Source organism: Acartia tonsa, chromosome 8 (assembly GCF_053477335.1).
Source record: "Acartia tonsa isolate MP-2025a chromosome 8, ASM5347733v1, whole genome shotgun sequence".
NCBI classification, from domain to species: Eukaryota; Metazoa; Arthropoda; class Copepoda; order Calanoida; family Acartiidae; genus Acartia; species Acartia tonsa.
Window position 1 is genome coordinate 23,855,747 of NC_137267.1, and position 22,249 is coordinate 23,877,995.

General features: G+C 35.3%; 1 protein-coding gene across 2 annotated transcripts in view; it reads left to right on the forward strand.

Moving 5' to 3' along the window:
* Positions 1-22,249, forward strand: part of didum (dilute class unconventional myosin) — a 179,350-nt gene that overhangs the window by 64,780 nt on the left and 92,321 nt on the right. For both annotated transcript variants that reach the window (XM_080169607.1, XM_080169606.1), the window contains exons 33-41: positions 8,655-8,788; positions 9,240-9,316; positions 10,934-11,044; positions 11,602-11,776; positions 13,554-13,681; positions 19,119-19,243; positions 20,399-20,471; positions 21,418-21,555; positions 22,011-22,125. In XM_080169607.1, the coding sequence (XP_080025733.1) occupies positions 8,655-8,788; positions 9,240-9,316; positions 10,934-11,044; positions 11,602-11,776; positions 13,554-13,681; positions 19,119-19,243; positions 20,399-20,471; positions 21,418-21,555; positions 22,011-22,125 (1,076 nt within the window). The remainder of the gene's footprint in view (positions 1-8,654; positions 8,789-9,239; positions 9,317-10,933; positions 11,045-11,601; positions 11,777-13,553; positions 13,682-19,118; positions 19,244-20,398; positions 20,472-21,417; positions 21,556-22,010; positions 22,126-22,249) is intronic.

A 22,249-nucleotide genomic window follows, 5' to 3' on the forward strand; every position in this document is an offset into this window, starting at 1 on the left:
TATTTGATTTTATAATTATCGTTGACCACCCACTCTCCCCCAAACCCCTAATTTGGGGGGGGGGGGAGCGGGTGAATTATACTATAGGGTGTTTCTCATAAACGACTTGAGATAAATGGAGCAAACCTTAGGATACAAGTTTTGTAGGCCTATATTTGATTTTATAATTATCGTTGACCACCCACTCACCCCCAAACCCCTAATTTTTTTTTTGGGGGGGGGGGGCGGGTGGATTATACTATAGGGTGTTTCTCATAAACGACTTGCAGCAATTTTATTTTGGGTGCTACTCCCTTAGTTTTAGAGATAATTGGATGAAATCTTTTGGGCTGGGTCACTTATTACCCCAACTATTGGTATCTTTAAAAAAAACGGCTGCGAAACCGCCGCTCCCGCCGCCCGCTGCCGTTTACCGCCGCCACCAAAAAATTTTTTTTTATTGCATTTCTCGCCGAATTAGGCAATTTGGAATCATTTGAGACCATGTTATTTTTTTCAAAAATTTTTTGCCTTACAAGCAACACTGCGGGGGATTTAGTCATTTTTTTCAAATTCTCGAAAAAAATAACATGGTCTCAAATGATTCCAAATTGCCTAATTCGGCGAGAAATGCAATAAAAATTTTTTTTGGGTGGCGGCGGTAAACGGCGGCGGTCTTACCGCCGTTTTTTTTAAAAGATACCAATAGTTGGAGTAATTAAAGGCCCAGCCCAAAATATTTCATCCAATTATCTCTAAAACTAAGGGAGTAGCACCCAAAATAAAAGTCGAAACAAAATTGTAAGTAAAGGGGGGGGGGGAAATGTGGTGACTCATCACACGACATACCAGCAATTTTATTTTGGGTGCTACTCCCTTAGTTTTAGAGATAATTGGATGAAATCTTTTGGGCTGGGTCACTAATTACCCCAACTATTGGTATTTTTAAAAAAAACGGCGGCGGGACCGCCGCTCCCGCCGCTGTTTACCGCTGCCACAAAAAATCATTTGAGACCATGTTATTTTTTTCAAAATTTTTTCACCTTACAAGCAACCCTGCGGGTGACTTAGTCATTTTTTTCAAATTCTCGAAAAAAATAACATGGTCTCAAATGATTCCAAATTGCCTAATTCAGCGAGAAATGCAATAAAAAAAATTTTTTTTGGTGGCGGCTGTAAACGGCGGCGGGCGGCGGGAGCGGAGGTCCAACCGCCGTTTTTTTTTAAAGATACTAATAGTTGGGGTAATTAGTGACCCAGCCCAAAAGATTTCATCCAATTATCTTTAAAACTAAGGGAGTAGCACCCAAAATAAAAGTCGAAACAAAATTGTAAGTAAAGGTGGGGGGAAAATGTGGTGACTCGTCACACGACATACCAGCAATTTTATTTTGGGTGCTACTCCCTTAGTTTTAGAGATAATTGGATGAAATCTTTTGGGCTGGGTCAATAATTACCCCAACTATTGGTATCTTAAAAAAAAACGGCTGCGAGACCGCCGCTCCCGCCGCCCATCGCCGTTTACCGCCGCCACCAAAAAAATCTTTTTTATTGCATTTCTCGCTGAATTAGGCAATTTGGAATCATTTGAGACCATGTTATTTTTTTCAAAATTTTTTCGCCTTACAAGCAACCCTGCGGGGGACTCATTTTTTTCAAATTCTTGAAAAAAATAACATGGTCTCAAATGATTCCAAATTGCCTAATTCGGCGAGAAATGCAATAAAATTTTTTTTTTTGGTGGCGGCGGTAAAGGCGTCGGGCGGCGGGAGCGGCGGTCCCGCCGCCGTTTTTTTTTAAAGATACCAATAGTTGGGGTAATTAGTGACCCAGCCCAAAAGATTTCATCCAATTATCTTTAAAACTAAGGGAGTAGCACCCAAAATAAAAGTCGAAACAAAATTGTAAGTAAAGGGGGGGGGGGGAAATGTGGTGACTCATCACACGACATACCAGCAATTTTATTTTGGGTGCTACTCCCTTAGTTTTAGAGATAATTGGATGAAATCTTTTGGGCTGGGTCACTAATTACCCACACTATTGGTATCTTTAAAAAAACGGCTGCGAGACCGCCGCTCCCGCCGCCCGTCGCCGTTTACCGCCGCCACCAAAAAAATATTTTTTATTGCATTTCTCGCTGAATTAGGCAATTTGAAATCATTTGAGACCATGTTATTTTTTTCAAATTTTTTTTGCCTCACAAGCAACCCTGCGGGGGACTTACCAATAGTTGGGGTAATTAGTGACCCAGCCCAAAAGATTTCATCCAATTATCTTTAAAACTAAGGGAGTAGCACCCAAAATAAAAGTCGAAACAAAATTGTAAGTAAAGGGGGGGGGGGGGGGAAAATGTGGTGACTCGTCACACGACATACCAGCAATTTTATTTTGGGTGCTGCTCCCTTAGTTTTAGAGATAATTGGATGAAATCTTTTGGGCTGGGTCACTAATTACCCCAACTATTGGTATCTTTAAAAAAAACGGCTGCAAGACCGCCGCTCCCGCCGCCCGTCGCCGTTTACCGCCGCCACCAAAAAAATCTTTTTTATTACATTTGGAATCATTTGAGACCATGTTATTTTTTTCAAAAATTTTTCGCCTTAAAAGCAACCCTGAGGGGGATTTAGTCATTTTTTTCAAATTCTCTAAAAAAATAACATGGTCTCAAATGATTCCAAATTGCCTAATTCGGCGAGAAATGCAATAAAAAAAATTTTTTTTGGTTGCAGCTGTAAACCGCCGCTCCCGCCACCCGCCGCCCTTTGTTTTAAAAGATACCAATAGTTGGGGTAATTAGTGACCCAGCCCAAAAGATTTCATCCAATTATCTCTAAAACTAAGGGAGTAGCACCCAAAATAAAAGTTGATACAAAATTGTAAGTAAAGTGGGGGGGGGAAATGTGGTGACTCGTCACAGGACATACCAGCAATTTTATTTTGGGTGATACTCCCTTAGTTTTAGAGATAATTGGATGAAATCTTTTGGGCTGGGTCACTAATTACCCCAACTATTGGTATCTTTTATAAAAAACGGAGGCGGGACCGCCGCGCCAGCCGCCCGTCGCCGTTTACAGCCGCCACCAAAAAAACATGGTCTCAAATGATTCCAAATTGCCTAATTCGGCGAGAAATGCAATAAAAATTTTTTTTTGTGGCGGCAGTAAAGGGCGGCGGGCGGCGGAAGCGGCGGTCCCACCACCGTTTTTTTAAAAGATACCAATAATTGGGGTAATTAGTGACCCAGCCTAAAAGACTTCATCCAATTATCTCTTAAACTAAGGGAGTAGCACCCAAAATAAAATTGCTGGTATGTCGTGTGACAAGTCACCACATTTCCCCCCCCCCCCCCTTTACTTACCATTTTGTTTTGACTTTTATTTTGGGTGCTACTCCCTTAGTTTTAGAGATAATTGGATAAAATCTTTTGGGCTGGGTCACTAATTACCACAACTATTGGTATCTTTAAAAAAAACGGCAGCAGGACCGCCGCTCCCGCCGCCCGCCGACGTTTACAGCCGCCACCAAAAAAATTTTTTTTATTGCATTTCTCGCTGAATTAGGCAATTTGGAATCATTTGAGACCATGTTATTTTTTTCGAGAATTTGAAAAAAATGACTAAATCCCCCGCAGGGTTGCTTGTAAGGCGAAAAATTTTTGAAAAAAATAACATGGTCTCAAATGATTTCAAATTGCCTAAATCAGCGAGAAATGCAATAAAAAAGATTTTTTTGGTGGTGGCAGTAAACGGCGACGGGCGGCGGGAGCGGCGGTCTCGCAGCCGTTTTTTTTAAAGATACCAATAGTTGGGGTAATTAGTGACCCAGCCCAAAAGATTTCATCCAATTATCTCTAAAACTAAGGGAGTAGCACCCAAAATAAAATTGCTGGTATGTTGTGTGATGAGTCACCACATTCCCCCCCCCCCCCCCTTTACTTACAATTTTGTTTCGACTTTTATTTTGGGTGCTACTCCCTTAGTTTTAAAGATAATTGGATGAAATCTTTTGGGCTGGGTCACTAATTACCCCAACTATTGGTATCTATAAAAAAAAAACGGCGGCGGGACCGCCGCCCGCCGCCGTTTACAGCCGCCAGCCAAAAAAAATTTTTTTATTTCATTTCTCGCTGAATTAGGCAATTTGGAATCATTTGAGAGGTGAAAAAATTTTGAAAAAAATAACATGGTCTCAAATGATTCCAAATTGCCTAATTCGGCGAGAAATGCAATAAATTTTTTTTTTTTGTGGCAGCGGTAAACAGCGGCGGGAGCGGCGGTCCCGCCGCCGTTTTTTTTTAAGATACCAATAGTTGGGGTAATTAGTGACCCAGCCCAAAAGATTTCATCCAATTATCTCTAAAACTAAGGGAATAGCACCCAAAATAAAATTGCTGGTATGTCGTGTGATGAGTCACCACATTTCCCCCCCCCCCTTTACTTACAATTTTGTTTCGACTTTTATTTTGGGTGCTACTCCCTTAGTTTTAGAGATAATTGGATGAAATCTTTTGGGCTGGGTCACTAATTACCCCAACTATTGGCCGCTCCCACCGCCCGCCGCCGTTTACAGCCGCCACCAAAAAAAAAATTTTTATTGCATTTCTCGCCGAATTAGGCAATTTGGAATCAATGTTATTTTTTTTGAGAATTTGAAAAAAAATGACTAAAGCCCCCGCAGGGTTGCTTGTAAGGCAAAAAATTTTGAAAAAAATAACATGGTCTCAAATGATTTCAAATTGCCTAATTCAGCGAGAAATGCAATAGAAAGATTTTTTTGGTGGCGGCGGTAAACGGCGACGGGCGGCGGGAGCGGCGGTCACGCAGCCGTTTTTTTAAAGATACCAATAGTTGGGTTAATTAATGACCCAGCCCAAAAGATTTCATCCAATTATCTCTAAAACTAAGGGAGTAGCACCCAAAATAAAATTGCTGGTATGTCGTGTGACGAGTCACCACATTTTCGACTTTTATTTTGGGTGCTACTCCCTTAGTTTTAAAGATAATTGGATGAAATCTTTTGGGCTGGGTCACTAATTACCCCAACTATTGATATCTTTAAAAAAAACGGCGGCGGGACCGCCGCTCCCGCCGCCCGACGCCGTTTACCGCCACCACCAAAAAAATTTTATTTCATTTCTCGCCGAATTAAGCAATTTGGAATCATTTGAGACCATGTTATTTTTTTCAAGAATTTGAAAAAAAATGACTAAATCCCCTGCAGGGTTGCTTGGAAGGCTAAAAATTTTTGAAAAAAATAACATGGTCTCAAATGATTCAAAATTGCCTAATTCGGCGAGAAATGCCATAAAAAAAAATTTTTGGTGGTGGCGGTAAACGGCGACGGGCGGCGGGAGCGGCGGTACCGCCGCCGTTTTTTTTTAAATGATACCAATAGTTGGGGTAATTAGTGACCCAGTCCAAAAGATTTCATCCAATTATCTCTAAAACTAAGGGAGTAGCACCCAAAATAAAATTGCTGGTATGTCGTGTGACGAGTCACCACATTTCCTCCCCCCCCCCTTTACTTACAATTTTGTTTCGACTTTTATTTTGGGTGCTACTCCCTTAGGTTTAGAGATAATTTGATGAAATCCTCTCAGTCCAAAGATAAAGCCTATAATCACTGTTTACGCAAATGTGTCAAAACTTTCCCCCCCTTTACCCCAACTGTTGGTATCTTTAAAAAAAACGGCGGCTCCCGGCCCGACGCCGTTTACCGCCACCACCAAAAAAAAATTTTTTTATTGCATTTCTCGCCGAATTAGGCAATTTGGAATCATTTGAGACCATGTTATTTTTTTCGAGAATTTGAAAAAAATGACTTAAGCCCCTGCAGGGTTGCTTGCAAGGCGAAAAATTTTTGAAAAAAATAACATGGTCTCAAATGATTCTAAATTGCCTAATTCGGCGAGAAATGCAATAAAAAAAAATTTTTTGGTGGCGGCGGTAAAAGGCGACGGGCGGCGGGAGCGGCGGTCCCGCCGCCGTTTTTTTTAAAAAGATACCAATAGTTGGGGTAATTAGTGACCCAGCCCAAAAGATTTCATCCAATTATCTCTAAAACTAAGGGAGTAGCACCCAAAATAAAATTGCTGGTATGTCGTGTGACGAGTCACCACATTCCCCCCCCCCCCCTTTACTTACAATTTTGTTTCGACTTTTATTGGGTGGTACTCCCTTAGTTTTAGAGATAATTGGATGAAATCTTTTGGGCTGGGCCACTAATTACCCCAACTATTGGTATCTTTTTAAAAAAACGGCGGTGGGACCGCCGCTCCCGCCGCCGTTTACCGCCGCCACAAAAAAAAAATTTTTATTGCATTTCTCGCCGAATCAGGCAATTTGGAATCATTTGAGACCATGTTATTTTTTTCGAGAATTTGAAAAAAATGACTAAATCCCCCGCAGAGTTGCTTGTAAGGCGAAAAATTTTTGAAAAAAATAACATGGTCTCAAATGATTCCAAATTGCCTAATTCGGCGAGAAATGCAATAAAAAAATTTTTTTATTGGCGACGGTAAACGGCGGCGGGAGCGGCGGTCTCGCAGCCGTTTTTTTAAAGATACCAATAGTTGGGGTAATTAGTGACCCAGCCCAAAAGATTTCTTCCAATTATCTCTAAAACTAAGGGAGTAGCACCCAAAATAAAATTGCTGGTATGTCGTGTGACGAGTCACCACATTTCCCCCCCCCCCCTTTACTTACAATTTTGTTTCGACTTTTATTTTGGGTGCTACTCCCTTAGTTTTAGAGATAATTGGATGAAATCTTTTGGGCTGGGCCACTAATTACCCCAACTATTGGTATCTTTAAAAAAAAACGGCGGTGGGACCGCCGCCCGACGCCGTTTACCGCCGCCACCAAAAAAAAAATTTTTATTGCATTTCTCGCCGAATTAGGCAATTTGGAATCATTTGAGACCATATTATTTTTTTCGAGAATTTGAAAAAAACGACTAAAGCCCCTGCAGGGTTGCTTGCAAGGCGAAAAATTTTTGAAAAAAATAACATGGTCTCAAATGATTCTAAATTGCCTAATTCGGCGAGAAATGCAATAAAAAAAATTTTTTTGGTGGCGGCGGTAAACGGCGACGGGCGGCGGGAGCGGCGGTCCCGCCGCCGTTTTTTTTTAAAGATACCAATAGTTGGGGTAATTAGTGACCCAGCCCAAAAGATTTCATCCAATTATTTCTAAAACTAAGGGAGTAGCACCCAAAATAAAATTGCTGGTATGTCGTGTGACGAGTCACCACATTCCCCCCCCCCCCCTTTACTTACAATTTTGTTTCGACTTTTATTTTGGGTGCTACTCCCTTAGTTTTAAAGATAATTGGATGAAATCTTTTGGGCTGGGCCACTAATTACCCCAACTATTGGTATCTTTTCAAAAAAACGGCGGTGGGACCGACGCTCCCGCCGCCCGCTGCCGTTTACCGCCGCCACAAAAAAAAATTTTTATTGCATTTCTCGCCGAATTAGGCAATTTGGAATCATTTGAGACCATGTTATTTTTTTCGAGAATTTGAAAAAAATGACTAAGTCCCCCGCAGTGTTGCTTGTAAGGCGAAAAATTTTTGAAAAAAATAACATGGTCTCAAATGATTCCAAATTGCCTAATTCGGCGAGAAATGCAATAAAAAAAATTTTTTTGGTGGCGGCGGTAAACGGCGGCGGGCGGCGGGAGCGGCGGTCTCGCAGCCGTTTTTTTAAAGATACCAATAGTTGGGGTAATTAGTGACCCAGCCCAAAAGATTTCATCCAATTATCTCTAAAACTAAGGGAGTAGCACCCAAAATAAAATTGCTGCAAGTCGTTTATGAGAAACACCCTATAGTATAATCCACCCGCACCCCCCCCCCCCAAAAAAAAAATTAGTGGTTTGGGGTTGAGTGGGTGGTCAACGATAATTATAAAATCAAATATAGGCCTACAAAACTTGTATCCTAAGGTTTGCTCCATTTATCTCAAGTCGTTTATGAGAAACACCCTATAGTATAATTCACCCGCCCCCCCCCCCCAAATTAGGGGTTTGGGGGAGAGTGGGTGGTCAACGATAATTATAAAATCAAATATAGGCCTACAAAAGTTGTATCCCAAGGTTTGCTCCATTTATCTCAAGTCGTTTATGAGAAACATCCTATAGTATAATTTACCCGCCCCCCCCCCCAAAAAAAAAAAAAAATTGGGGGGGGTGGGGGGTCAACGATAATTTTAAAAGTAACTTTGGCCCCATAGAAGCTTATATCCAAAATTAGCTCCCTCTAGCTCTAAGGGTTCTCGAGTAAACCCCCCCCCCCCCTGCCCAAATGGTTATTTTCCACATCCCCCTTAATAAAATGCCAGGGGTGTATATTCTGCACAAGATTTATTTTCTTCCCCTCCCAGTTTTTTCCAGCATGGAAGGGGAAAAAATGGAAAAACTCTTTATTTTATGTATAGGTATTATCCCCACTCCCCCATATTCTTAAATTTTTTTCACCAAGGAGGGGAGAAAAATGGGGAAAAAATGTTTTCAGTTATCTTAATTTTTACATTGTTTTTCCCCCAACCACATATTTTTTATTTTTTGTTACCCCTCCCCCCCCCCCTCCTTTTTAGCAGGGTCAATTTTGCAGAATATACATGTTATATTCATGTTAATTTTTTAAAATTTGTCTCTTATGATAAATTTTTCTAGGGTTAAATACGCGCGCACCGTGCGGTCAGTTGTAATTGCGCAGAACGCAGTCAGGCGCAGAATTGCGCGTAAACAATTGAAGAAGTTGAAGATTGAGGCCAAGAGCGTAGAGAAACAGAAAGAACTCAACAAAGGTTAGAATTATTTTAGTCAGGGATATAGAGATAGGACAATGGGATATGTTTTATCACACGTAATCATTTCTAACCTTGCTTCTACCTGATTCCTGTAAATATAAGGAATTTTGAAATTTTGATTCTTTTGACAATTAGGTACAATGTTAATGTTTTAAGCGTAACATCATTGTAATAGTAATAATCAAGCTTTTCTTGTAATGACATAAAATACAGGGATATAAAAGGCTAAGAAAATGGATGATGATAAACAAAATTACCCCTCCTTTTTATTAAATTATTGGTTGAAAAATTTTAACACAATTAGTTTTGAACCAATTAATTTAAATTTAAAAAAAGGTAACATTATCATAAGCTTTTTCAACAAGAAATAAGATAAAACTTTGGGTACCAGTGTAATTTAAAGGTCAATCAACCTTTCTCCCCGTGCATCATATATATTTGTGTTCAGGTTTGGAGAACAAGATTATCAGTTTGCAGCAACGCTTAACAGAAGCTATGAACGAAAACAAGAGTCTGAAATCTACGGTAAATATATCTTTCACTTGGGGATATGAAAAACACATAGCTGTAGGTCAATACCTATAAATTATGATACTTTAGGCAATTTTAAGTTTTGTGTTAAAGTGGATTTAGTATTACTTAGATCTTACACCATTTTATCATGTGTTCTAATAAAGTGAAAATTTAAGATGGCTTAAACAACTATCCCCCCAATCCATCACCTTTACCCCATCCTCTCCCAACCTACTGGATTAACGAACTGACCATTATATGTCTAGCAGGACTTTTTGGTGTTTTTGCGAGTACTCTTGGGAGGTTGGTATTATCCTCCCCCAAAACAGCTATTAACCTTCCTAGAACCTATCAGAAGCTACACTGTAAAGGAGAACCATATAGGATCTGCGGTTAGCGAGATTCTTCGGTGCAAACCGCAGAACAATCAAAGAATACTGCTACATGTTGGATATCAAACGCCTCCTTTTAGTCTAAAACCATTGACTTTTATTTATTATGATATGTATACCTAATCTAAAAGAATATTATATTATTATTTTATTTTAATACTGTCATAATGTTGTTATGCATATTTTATTTTTTTTCTATAAAAAATATGAAACTAAAAAACGTGATATTAAAAGTTATATAATATAGGATTTACTATTCTATAAAACTAAATCAATAACTTTAAATATTCAACTATTTCTAGTTTAATAATTCTCAATATGAAGAATTTGGAAGGGAGGAGAGGGTAGGTTTATTTCTTACCCTATATACACTTAGTTTGTTAGAATTAAAATTGAATTGATCATTCACTAGGTATGATTTAAAATAAAAAAGGAAAAACGTTAATTTTGTTGCAATTAAAATAAAATTTGTTGACAAGACTAGAATGATTGAAAAGTTAATTGGTTATAATAGTTAAAAATTCTTCACTTTTCAGTTTTTGATAATTTTATAACATTAACTTTTGAAATTGTACTTATTTTGAAATCTTCTGAGAAATGTAAAATTACTTTTCATTATTTTAAAGAAACTTTTTAATTTAAACTTTTTAACACACAAACATGTAATTGAATTTAGGTTTTATAAACTTATTAAATTTGTATAACCTCAAACAATTAAGATTATCTCACACATGGTTAACTGAGATTACAAATAAATATTATTTCACAACTTTAGAAGTTTGTTGTAACATCGATGACTTAATTAAAAAAACAAAGCTCCACAAATGAGACATATGTAAAAACAAATATTAAGTAAAAAGCATTCTAATGTTTTATAAAAACAGAAAATTACAGAATATTTACAAAATATATTATTTATTTGTTTAAAATGTAGTGTGCAATCATTGCTTAATAACATTAAGAAACTTGATTATAGAGAAGCTACGTCTCTTCATTATTCCTTATCTTTCTAGTAATCAAGATAAAAAATAGTATGTTAAATGTTTGAATTGATGCAAGGAATTTTTCGAAACTCTACAATTTCCAGATTATACCTTATTGGTAAAGGAATCCTATGCAAAATCTTAAATTGATTTTATGTTTCATTTGGTTTTTAAACATAGCCAAAAAATATACCTATCTTTTGATCTAAGCAAAGTATTTTTTTTATACATATGTTAAATATAAAATTATTAAGGTTGAAGCCGGAGCAGCCCTTAGTGAGGAGCTTGGCAAGGCAAAGAAAGCTGAAGAAGAGGCCAAGACCAAGGGTGAGAGAATTAAAACTCTCGAGGAGGAACTTAGACAGGTCAGTTATTCATAAAAGGATTTAATTCATTGAGATTTAGAACTGATTTGTTGTAAAATTGATTATTGTTTGTTCTATTGATTTTTTATTGTTGATTGATGATGGTTAGATAGATAATTGATTGTCAAATTAATGGTTAAATGTTTGATTGATTTTTAGATTGAATGATAATTTGATGATGGTTAGAGTAATGACTGATTGTTAGATTTAGATTTGATTTTAATTTTTAGATTGATAGGTATATTAATGATAGATTGATAGTTGATTGTTTGATGGATACTTAATTCTAAGATAGATAATTGACTGTCAAATTGATGACTGATTTTAAATCTAATGATAATTTGATGATAATTAGACTGATTCTTTGACTTTGAAGTGATTTTAATGGTTAAATTGATTGATAGATGGATTAGTGATTGATTGCTTTGGGAGTAACGACCCCCCCCCCCTTCCAAATTTTTTTTGGGGGGGTGGAGGTATTTTTTGAGGGGCGATTTCTCATAGGAGGGTGGCAGTACCTGAGTAGATTGTAGTTTTTATTAATTGATTGATCGTAGGTGCGGGGTGAGTTACAGAAGGAGAGAGAAGAGAAGGTTGATCTAGTGACCGAGAAGGTGAGGGCCGAGGAGGAAATATCCACTCTCAAGAATGAAATTCAGCAGACCATGGAGAAGCACAATGCAGATCTTGCTGCCGCTCAGACCAAAGCTGAAAATTCAGCTAAAATTGATCGTAAGTTATTTTTTTAACCTCATTTTTTTTTAAATTGATTAATCAGGAATAATAGGACAATAATAGACTAATCTTCTGAAATATAATATACCTATTACATCTGCCTGTATGAACCAGTAAATATTGGAAAGTAAGGGTTACGAATTAATCTAATCTCAATTGACTTTTTTATTGTGCAAGAGTGTTTAATATCTCTCGTTTCCCTATCCATATTTGCCTGGAAAAATCAACAAAGAAAATAATCAATATGGATCTTTGTGAAGGTTTTTACACTTGACATAGACACATTTATAGCTACGACTGAGAATATTATTCAGAAAAAAAGCAAATCAACTAATTAAAGATGCTAGAGTTTTTAGAATTATTTATCCTGAAACTAACTTTTTAAAATTAACAAAAATTCCATTTATAATATCAATAGAGCGAATTAAATTGTAAAGATTTTCGTTATTAAAGTATATATTTTATAATAATGTGTTTATTACATCTCCACAATTATCACCCTTCCAGTTTAAAGCCGCTATTAACATAAATTCTTGAATGAAAAGCATGTTAATCTCTATACATTGGACTTAAAATTTACAAAAGGGAATAGTAGCTTACGCAATAATGTGTAAAATTGTGAGTAAGCTTCCAGCCAAATGCGCTTATTAAGTCTAACTGTTCAGAGTTCTTAATGTTGACCAAACACATAGTGTAATTAAACGCATATTTAAAACCAGTTTGACCTAATAAGCGCATTTGACTGTAACCTTACTTACAATTTTACGGATTATTGCGTAAGCTACTGTTTTTTTCTTACCCATTCCCAGAATTTATTTTTAGAATCTGTGTTACTTTCTCTGTTTATGCGTAACGTTTGTTTATTATAAAAGAATATTTAGTAAATATCTAACTTATTGAATGTATTCTAATGATAATTATTTTGATATTATTATTGAAAAGAAATGAAGTTACATAAATTCGGATTAAGATTGATATATTCGTAATAAAAAATGACGGATTAATTAGATTCCGATGGCCATCTATAATATGTTTTTTACTTATTGTGATAAAGTGAAAAATGGGGTTTAAGTTTGTGTTTTTATCAGAAGCCCTTAGTAAAATCCAGCTTGCTTTTGGTAATAACAATGAACAATATTTTTTCATTAAAAAATATCTTTTAGAAAAGTGTACAGATAGATTTTATGCTGTTTTCCTTGGTTAAATCAAATTAAACCTGATTAGGTGTTAAATTTTGTTTTTGCATTAGTTATACAAGTTATGAAGATATCCTACTTTTAAAAGCAGTTTTTAGATATCTGTTTATTATTCGATTATTTATTCCCCAATTAAAAAGACAGCACTGCGGGACTCAACTAGCCTTTACTTAATACTACTTTAAAGATCGTTTTATAGCCAGCATGAAACATGATGTAGGTATTTCTTCGGGTATAGTCTATTTAGTGTCAACGCCTCTTAAGGGGCGTTTCGTCGTATTTTCAATATTTGTAGTTTTTTATAGGTTATTTAAGGTTAGGTTAGTTCAAGTTAGGATAGGTGATTGCCCCGCAGGGTTAGAGCCCCCCCACAGGACAGGGGCTAAAAATAGGAGAAAAGCTACTCTGAAAATACGTTGAAACGCCCCTAAAGAGGCGTCGTCACGAAAGGGACTAGACCCTTTTTATATATAGAAGGATTATGACAGGAGAGTTGGGTATTTTCAATTAAAAAAACGCAAGTTTCTATGAAAACTAATCTTGTTATTGCCTTATGTTATAACTAATTTATATTTAAGCTGTTGAACTTGAGCGGCTGGAGGCTGAAAAGCAGCAAATCCATTCTGAATATGAACAAGAAAGAATTGCCTACCAGAAACTTCTCAAAGAGTACAACAGGCTGGAACTTCAACGGGATAACCTTCAGGTACACATTTCATAAAGAGATTCTTATTTTTTTTTATTGTAGAGAAAACGTAATTAAGTTAACAAGGGCTTTTTTTGCGGGGGGGGGGACGAGGTTTTTCATAGGATTAAGATCCCCCCATTCTAATTTATTTTTAAAAGGGGGGGGGGATTAATGCAACCATCTCGTAATCAGTGAGCAAATTGCACTTACAATTCGAATTTAGATCTGAAATTTTGAACGAGTAATCCTTGGTAGGTCTATTTTCCTTAAATGGAACAAAAAGTTGAAAAAGTAACGGCTAACGGCTCAGCCGTTTAGCCGTTTTTTTGGCTATTTTTAGGGCAAATCTGTCATAAATTATGTAGGAATCAACTTTTTGAAACATATTTTTGCTTTAAATCATGTGAAATGATACAAAAAAAAACATTTTTAGATTTTTTAGTACCAGCAACTAGCGGCTAGAACCGTTTGAAAACGTTTTGGAGCAGCATAGAGTATTATGTGGAGATAGGTTTCGTGATGATTTCCCTTGAAAATAGTTTTAAAAATGGCTAAACTGCTGAGCCGCCAGCCGTTAGCCGTTACTTTTCCAACTTTTTGTTCAATTTAGGGAAAATAGACCTACCAAGGATTACTCATGCAAAATTCCAGAGCAAAATTCGAATTCTAAGTGTCATTTGCTCACTGATTACGAGATGGTTGCATTAAAAACCCTCCCCTTATAGCTCTCAACATTTTTGGGGATGTGGGGGGGGGGGGTTGAACGCTGAACATCCCTCTATCCCACCCCTTGGTAAAATTGGTTAGGTAGGTATTATTTACAGAAAATGGGTTTTCTCTTTGCAAAATAACTTTTTATCCATAAAAGAAAAGTACTTGTAAGACAAAAATACCAATATAAATAAGCTGATTATAACTTAGTTGGAAATACATATATTATTCTAATAAAAATAAATGTTAGTTGTAGAAGTAGTAGTACATTTATACATTTTTACTGTAACAACGCGGTTGATATATTACATTATACTTGTAAAGGAGTACTTTAGGTCAACCAAAAAAAACTATCCCTTATTTTCAATTTGATCAAAAATATGGGGGGTGGGGGTTATTTGCTCGAATAGGATCTTTAACCTTAATATCAATCAAGTGATGAAATTTTGATAAAGATGGCGATAATTGCCCTTTCCCCTTATCCCTCTATTTTTTCTATTTATTTGTTCAATTTACACATGTACAAAAATAGTTTAGTTATAATTCAGCTTATACCAAAAAAAAAACGTTTACGTAATTTCAGCTGTCTTTGGGGGTCAACATTTAGTAGGATTGACGACCTCTATATCTGCCCCCAATTATTATTTTAGATTTATTTCTGGTTATAATTAAAGTATTTATTTCATCATATAATTGATAATTAGTAATATACAATGATATTCGAACCAAAAATCTTTTTATACAAAAGAATATAACAAAATCATATTGTCGAATTCTATGTAAATTTCCCATAAAAAATCTTTCTTTGTACATACAAAAAAGAAATGACGTCCCTAAAAATATCCTTTGTGGTTAAATAAAACAAGGATGACAAGATACACAAAAGCGAAGCTCTGAAACAGTAGGACAAATGAACATTAACACTTGTAGAGTTTCAGAACTTAATAATTACTAATTAGAATATAAATGTATAAAAGTCGAAAAAAATTGTGAGTAAATTTGTTGAAAAACTGCTTAAATACAGGATAATAAATAAGGACACACATTTTTAAAGATTGATCATAGAGATTCTTCGCTTATAACATTGTACTTTGTTGTCCTAGGAGTCAGTATTCCAAAAATTCTGGTAACAATTATAGAGTTTCTACGCTTTCGTACCTAAGTATTACAGGATTCACCATGCAAAGTTTAAAATAGATAAAACAATTAAACATGCCTAAATTTACGTAAAAAGCTATCCGTTACACAGGGATGCACTGACGGACGGACCGACCGACCCTAATTATAGAAAAGCCTCGCTTTTAAAAATTGTATTTTGAATATTAACGTAGAAACAGATACACGTTTTATAAAAATCTATCCAGGAGTAAAGTAAAATAATTTTTGAATAGGTTTTAATTTTGTTTTATTTATTTAATAGCCCTAGAACAGCATTGGGGGATCAAAAGTCAAATTTTCCTTGAATTTAAACGGGTTAAAAAATATGCGCTTCGCGCGTCAATTTACCCTAAGAATCGTTGTTTAACTCTCATCTTCTACACCCCCCTTCCCTTAAGTCACACCAACATACATCTAACTCGATATTGCTCCACGAGGACCTTCTGCTTGACAAAATTGTTTTCTTATTCTGCCTGAATGCATTCCCTTTTTTTTGTTTATAAACGGTAAGCAATTGTTCAAAAATGTCAATAATTCAAGATAAAACTGTTTCTAAACTTTTTGAACAACTGAATGTTTCTAAATTTCTTTCTTATGAGAGTATATTTATTCCTATTCTCTTTAAAAAAAACATATATAAGAAAGAGATGGAAAAATTTCTATTTTCTTGAGCCAAAAAGCAAATTGATTTTAACATGGAATGTATCTTTTAATATGATTATCAGAAATGTAGAAATAAGTAAAGTTATTGCATATTTTTTCATATATGAAATACGATAATGTGGATTTTATTTCTAGCCACTTTGATGAAATATTTGGCCAATAATCGCTACTATTTTTTTTATGATTTAAAATATAATATCTTTTTCTTACAATTAAATTGAAAAAAAAACATACATAAGGGGGGGGGGGGAAGTTTGTACAGTTATAGGAAATGAAATTCAGTACCAAATTTTGCCCTGGCCGTTTGGGCTTGTTTTTATAGTTATCAACCTAATTCTTTTTGTAAGCGCTCTTATATGATTGGATCTACCTGTAAAACTTTAAAAATTGAAATTTGGGACTTTCCCTTAAAGGGGCTAGTGGAGCAAAAGACCCCCAAACACTAAAATTTTAAGTTCTGAGCCTATTTTCAGAGATATTGAGACGATTTTTTTAATGAAAACACTTTTTAACAAAACCGAACTAAGTAGCCAATACAAATTTCATTTTGGGACTTTCCTTCTAGGGGCTAGTGGAGCAAAAGACCCCCCAAACACTAAAATTTTAAGTTCTGAGCCTATTTTCAGAGATATTGAGATGATTTTTTTTTATGAAAACTTTTTTCACAAAACCGAACTAAGTAGCCATTACAAATTTCATTTTGGGACTTTCCCTTAAAGGGTCTAGTGGAGCAAAAGACCCCCAAACACTAAAATTTTAAATTCTGAGTCTATTTTCAGAGATATTGAGACGATTTTTTTAATGAAAACACTTTTTAACAAAACCGAACTAAGTAGCCAATACAAATTTCATTTTGGGACTTTCCTTCTAGGGGATAGTTAAGCAAAAGACCGCCCAAACACTAAAATTTTAAGTTCTGAGCCTATTTTTTGAGATATGAGATGATTTTTTTAAGGAAAACATTTTTAACAAAACCGAATTAAGGAACCATTACAGATTTTAATTTGGGACTTTCCTTCTAGGGAATAGTGGAGCTAAAAGCCCCCCAAACACTGAAATTTTAAGTTCTTAGCCTATTTTTAGATATATTGAGACGATTTTGTTAATGAAAATATTTTTAACAAATCCAAACTAAGTAGCCATTGCAAATTTCATTTTGAGACTTTCCTTCTAGGGACTAGTTGAGCAAAAGACCCAAAATGAAATTTGTAATGGCTACTTAGTTCGGTTTTGTTAAAATTTTTTTTTATTAAAAAAATCGGGCGTTATCCTCTTCGAAATATTTTTCAATTTTTTTCAATTTTGTACCCCCCCCCCCCCCCCCCCCCCCGACTACCGACGAACAACTATCTAAGGTTAGGTTAGGTTTTAGGCTAGGGAGCGCTGTGGCCAGAGTTCATAGTTCGCTGTCGGGGAGGGGGGGGGGGAACTCAAATTTTCAATATTGAAAAAAAAATTCTAAAAGGATAATACCAAAAATCGTTTGGGGGGCCTTTTGCTCCACTAGTCCATAGAAGGAAAGTCCCAAAATGAAATTTGTATTGGCTACTTAGTTCGTTTTTGTGAAAAATGTTTTCATTAAAAAAATCATCTCAATATCTCTGAAAATAGGCTCAGAACTTAAAATTTTAGTGTTTGGGGGGCCTTTTGCTCCACTAGCCCATAGAAGGAAAGTCCTAAAATGAAATTTGTAATGGCTACTTAGTTCGGTTTTGTTAAAAATGTTTTCAATAAAAAAATCGTCACAATATCTCTGAAAATAGACTCAGAACTTAAAATTTTAGTGTTTGGGGATCTTTTGCTCCACTAGCTTCTTTAAGGGAAAGTCCCAAAATGAAATTTGTAATGGCTACTTAGTTCGGTTTTGTAAAAAAATTTTCATAAAAAAAATCATCTCAATATCTCTGAAAATAGGCTCAGAACTTAAAATTTTAGTGTTTGGGGGGCCTTTTGCTCCACTAGCCCCTAGAAGGAAAGTCCCAAAATGAAATTTGTATTGGCTACTTAGTTCAGTTTTGTTAAAAAGTGTTTTCATTAAAAAAATCGTCTCAATATCTCAGAAAATAGACTCAGAACTTAAAATTTTAGTGTTTGGGGGTCTTTTGCTCCACTAGCCCCTTTAAGGGAAAGTCCCAAATTTCAATTTTTAAAGTTTTACAGGTAGATCCAATCATATAAGAGCGCTTACAAAAAGAATTAGGTTGATAACTATAAAAACAAGCCCAAACGGCCAGGGCAAAATTTGGTACTGAATTTCATTTCCTATAACTGTACAAACTTCCCCCCCCCCCCTTGTTATTTACACTTACCTTTTATGGATATGCCAAAATTAGTTATTTTGCGCTATTTTTTTACTTCAAAATTCAGTTATACTTTTTGGAGGGGAATCTTAATACATTCAATTATGATAGCTTGTTATAACTATGCTCCTATTGATATAGTTTTCCTTGTTAAAAGATATATTTTGCACATTTATTTATCTTAGTGCATTAGAGTACGTGTTATGAAAAAAAAACACAAATGAATAAAAAAGTCTCTTGGTCTAAAAGTACATATATATAGTAGGGTAGGTCGATTTTAGAATTTCACAATAATAGACATTGGCAAGGGTTACTGGGCCAATATAAAACCCTGTGAAACTTGAAATGGGTTTTTTAATCCAAAAACATCGGGCGCGCGGGAGGTATAAAAAGTGCCACCCCCTTATGTAACTAAAAATTTAAATTCCTTCAAACACAGGCATGTTGCATATCAAAATGACTTACGAATCTAAAAACCGTTTTGAAAAATATTGCCCCTAGTTCGAATAAGATCTCATTAAGTACCTAAAAACAGCTGATATAGTCAAAATTGTTTATTTTCGTAGGTTTTTTGAAAACTATTTCAGACTGAATCAATTTTATGTTAATAATATGTATTTAAGGATGAAGTCAATGTTCTTCGTGGAGCCCCTAACCAAGACGAGACCCTGTATGACCCCAAGGAGGACGAATCAGCCTACGGAGGGTCTATGTCGGGCAGATCCAGCATGGTTTCTACTTTGGAGAGGTAGGACACCTTCAAAACTTTATGAACTACTTACGGCTCCGCCCTAGCATCTAGGGGTGCTATACAGGCAGAAAAATAGCCGAAAACTATACCCAGAACCATATCGGTTCAGCGATTATAGAGATCCTTCGCTACAGACAAAAAGGCTTACTACTTAATATTACAGGATACATTTTTTTTAACTTTTATTCTATTTTGAGGATTTTTTTTCTCAATTGCTACAGTATGTGCAAAGTTTATATTTCAGAAATATATTAATGTATGTTGATAGATATATATTATATACCCCCATTATGATAAACAAAATTAACCTTTCTGTCTATAAAAAGTTTTGACTGAAAAGTTTGTACCAATTGCAGCTAAGATTTGGACCTAATGAAAGTTTTAATTTGAATTTATTTTTTAAAAGTATGACGTTTTTTTCAAGGTAAAATATTAATTCTTAAAATTAGAAGAAGTACAGACATATATATCATTTTGCTAAATATTTCATAAAATATTTTAAGGTTATTTTTTATTTCTGATAAAAAGTTCTATATTTGATTTAGATAACTCTAGCTGATATGCTTTTTGTGGTCTTTAGGGGTAATTGTGTAGGGGGGGGGGGCGGGAATTTGGGGGTTATTATTTATTTTCTTTTATAAAGACTTTACATGAAGTATTGAAAAAAGAAATCAAACTAAAACTAAAATTAATACTGAATTGAATGTACTTAAGTTAACTGCTAAAGACGCAATACTTCAAATGAAGTTGTTTAAGTTATAACAATAGGTAACAAAATTAATTGAATAAGATAAACTTCTTTATTTTAAAGTATCCTTTATATTATTTAAACTTATCTATTGTTAATTTATTGTTAAAAAATATTTCATAAAGTGTACATAAAACAATTAATCCTTTAAAACAAAATAAACTAATAATGCGCATTTAAATTATCAAACACCACGCTTAAGTCGAACTGATGTTAAGTTAACAATAAATGATTTTTTTTCGAAATGAAATTATTTCTAAATCTCTAATAGGAAACCCATTAACAAGTAATCAAGTAACGCATTAAAGTTATCAAACACCACGTTTAGGTCAAATTGGTGTCTATTTATTACTTTTAAAGGTTTTAAAAGTTCAACTCTAACTCTAAAAATACTATTTATTTAGGGACCGAACTCTGGAAAGTATTACAACAGAAGGAAACCCAACTCAAGATATTGGTTTACTTATGAAGTTCCAGGTAAAACAGAAATTTCATTAGACATTTTAAAAATATAGTCAACTCTTAATTTATAGTACCTGGTACGCTTATTAAAATTTAGGTTTTTTAGAGGAACATAAAATACATTAGATGAATAAAGTGCGTACAATTGTAATATTTACTCTAACAAAACAAGCAATGCAAAGAAACTCGACATTTGATAGTGTTTTTATTCTAACTAGTGGCTTCGCCCCTGGCCTCTGTGTTTCTTTTCAAAAGGGGGTGGGGAGTACTAACTGTTGTAGAGGAAATATTTTCTCTCAGAGTCATATCTATAGGTGTGGGGGGGAGGAGGGAGACTAACCTTCCCATTTGTAAAATAGCCTTCAAATCTCCCTGATGCGTTATCAAATTTTTTTTTTTAAATTTTGAAACTATCAGTCTAGCCATTTACAATGTATTAGTGCAGTAGACATACATATCAATAATACAAAGTAGTACGATGTCTGTCTGTCTGTCTGTCCATCCGTCCGTCCGTCTGAAGCTTAAGATCTCGGTAACCACTGAACCGATCGGATTCTACTCTTGAGGGTATATACCTATTGGTCCTGTGGTGGTTTTGGGCTATTTTCTTGGGTGGTGGTACACCCCTAACCCCTCCAAAAACAAAAAAATCCCCCCCTTATTTTTAATTTTGCTCTGGTACAGGCTGCCGCAGGCTGCCCTTTTTATTATTTTTTATTCCAGCATTTATTTTGAATGAAAGAATAGCAACATTCTCTCACTAAAAACAATAAATATTAATTTTTTTTATCACCTCTTGGGGCAAAGCCCCTAGAGGCTAGGGGCGAAGCCGCTAGTACATATATATATGGACAGAAATTCGACTGCTTCATGAGATAGGGCATTTAGCTGATATATCGTAAACTCAAATTTAAAATAAAACATGATAGGTAAATAAGCTATTTACTCATTTTTTTAACAGGGAGCGCTGCGTGAAGAGCAGCGAATGAGAGAAACCATGGAGAAGGAGAAAGAAGCACTCGAAAAGAGAATTGAGGATCTTGAGGCTGCAAAGGAGAACAATAACAATGAAATGTACAAGCCAGTCGATATGTTTAGGGTAAGAAAATTGACCCTTTTTTAGGGGCTCTAATGCATTTATTCTATTGGATAAAGGTCAAGTGTCTGAATGGTTAAAAGACGGTAAATTAACATACTCAATAACAAAATTACCCCTTCTGTAGATAAAAATTGTTGGTGGAAAAGTTAAAACAATCCTAGTTTGAAACCAATCAATCAAGATTTAATATGAGTAGTAGAGTACCCAAAGTTTTGAAGTCAACCAAAGAGAAAGTACAAGAATAATTTATAGTCCAAAGTCCCTTCCAACACATTTGAATTTATTCCCATGTCCTCCCATATTAAAAGATAATGAGTATTTTTTACTTGAAATATATTTCGGAATGATGAAGTAAACTTTTTCCTTTTTAATTGGGTTGAGAAAGATTTCTAACTGAATTAAACTAGAAATTACACATTAAGAATGATTTTGTAACTGTTCATTTTTTATTTTAGCTTGACGAGGTTACCGCCGAAAACGCGCGACTCCGTGAGAGCCTTGAGTCACTGCGCGAGAGCATCGCTCAGAGCGCGGAAGGCACAGAGAACAGCGCTGTCAGAGAGATCATGGGTAAGTGGTTACAATGTTTTAGATTCAGTTACCTAAAGCCAGAATAATAGTATATTTAGTACTAGCGGCTACGCCCCCTAGAGGCCTCTAGTGACACTTTAAATCTTTTTGTTTGTTAAAGTCT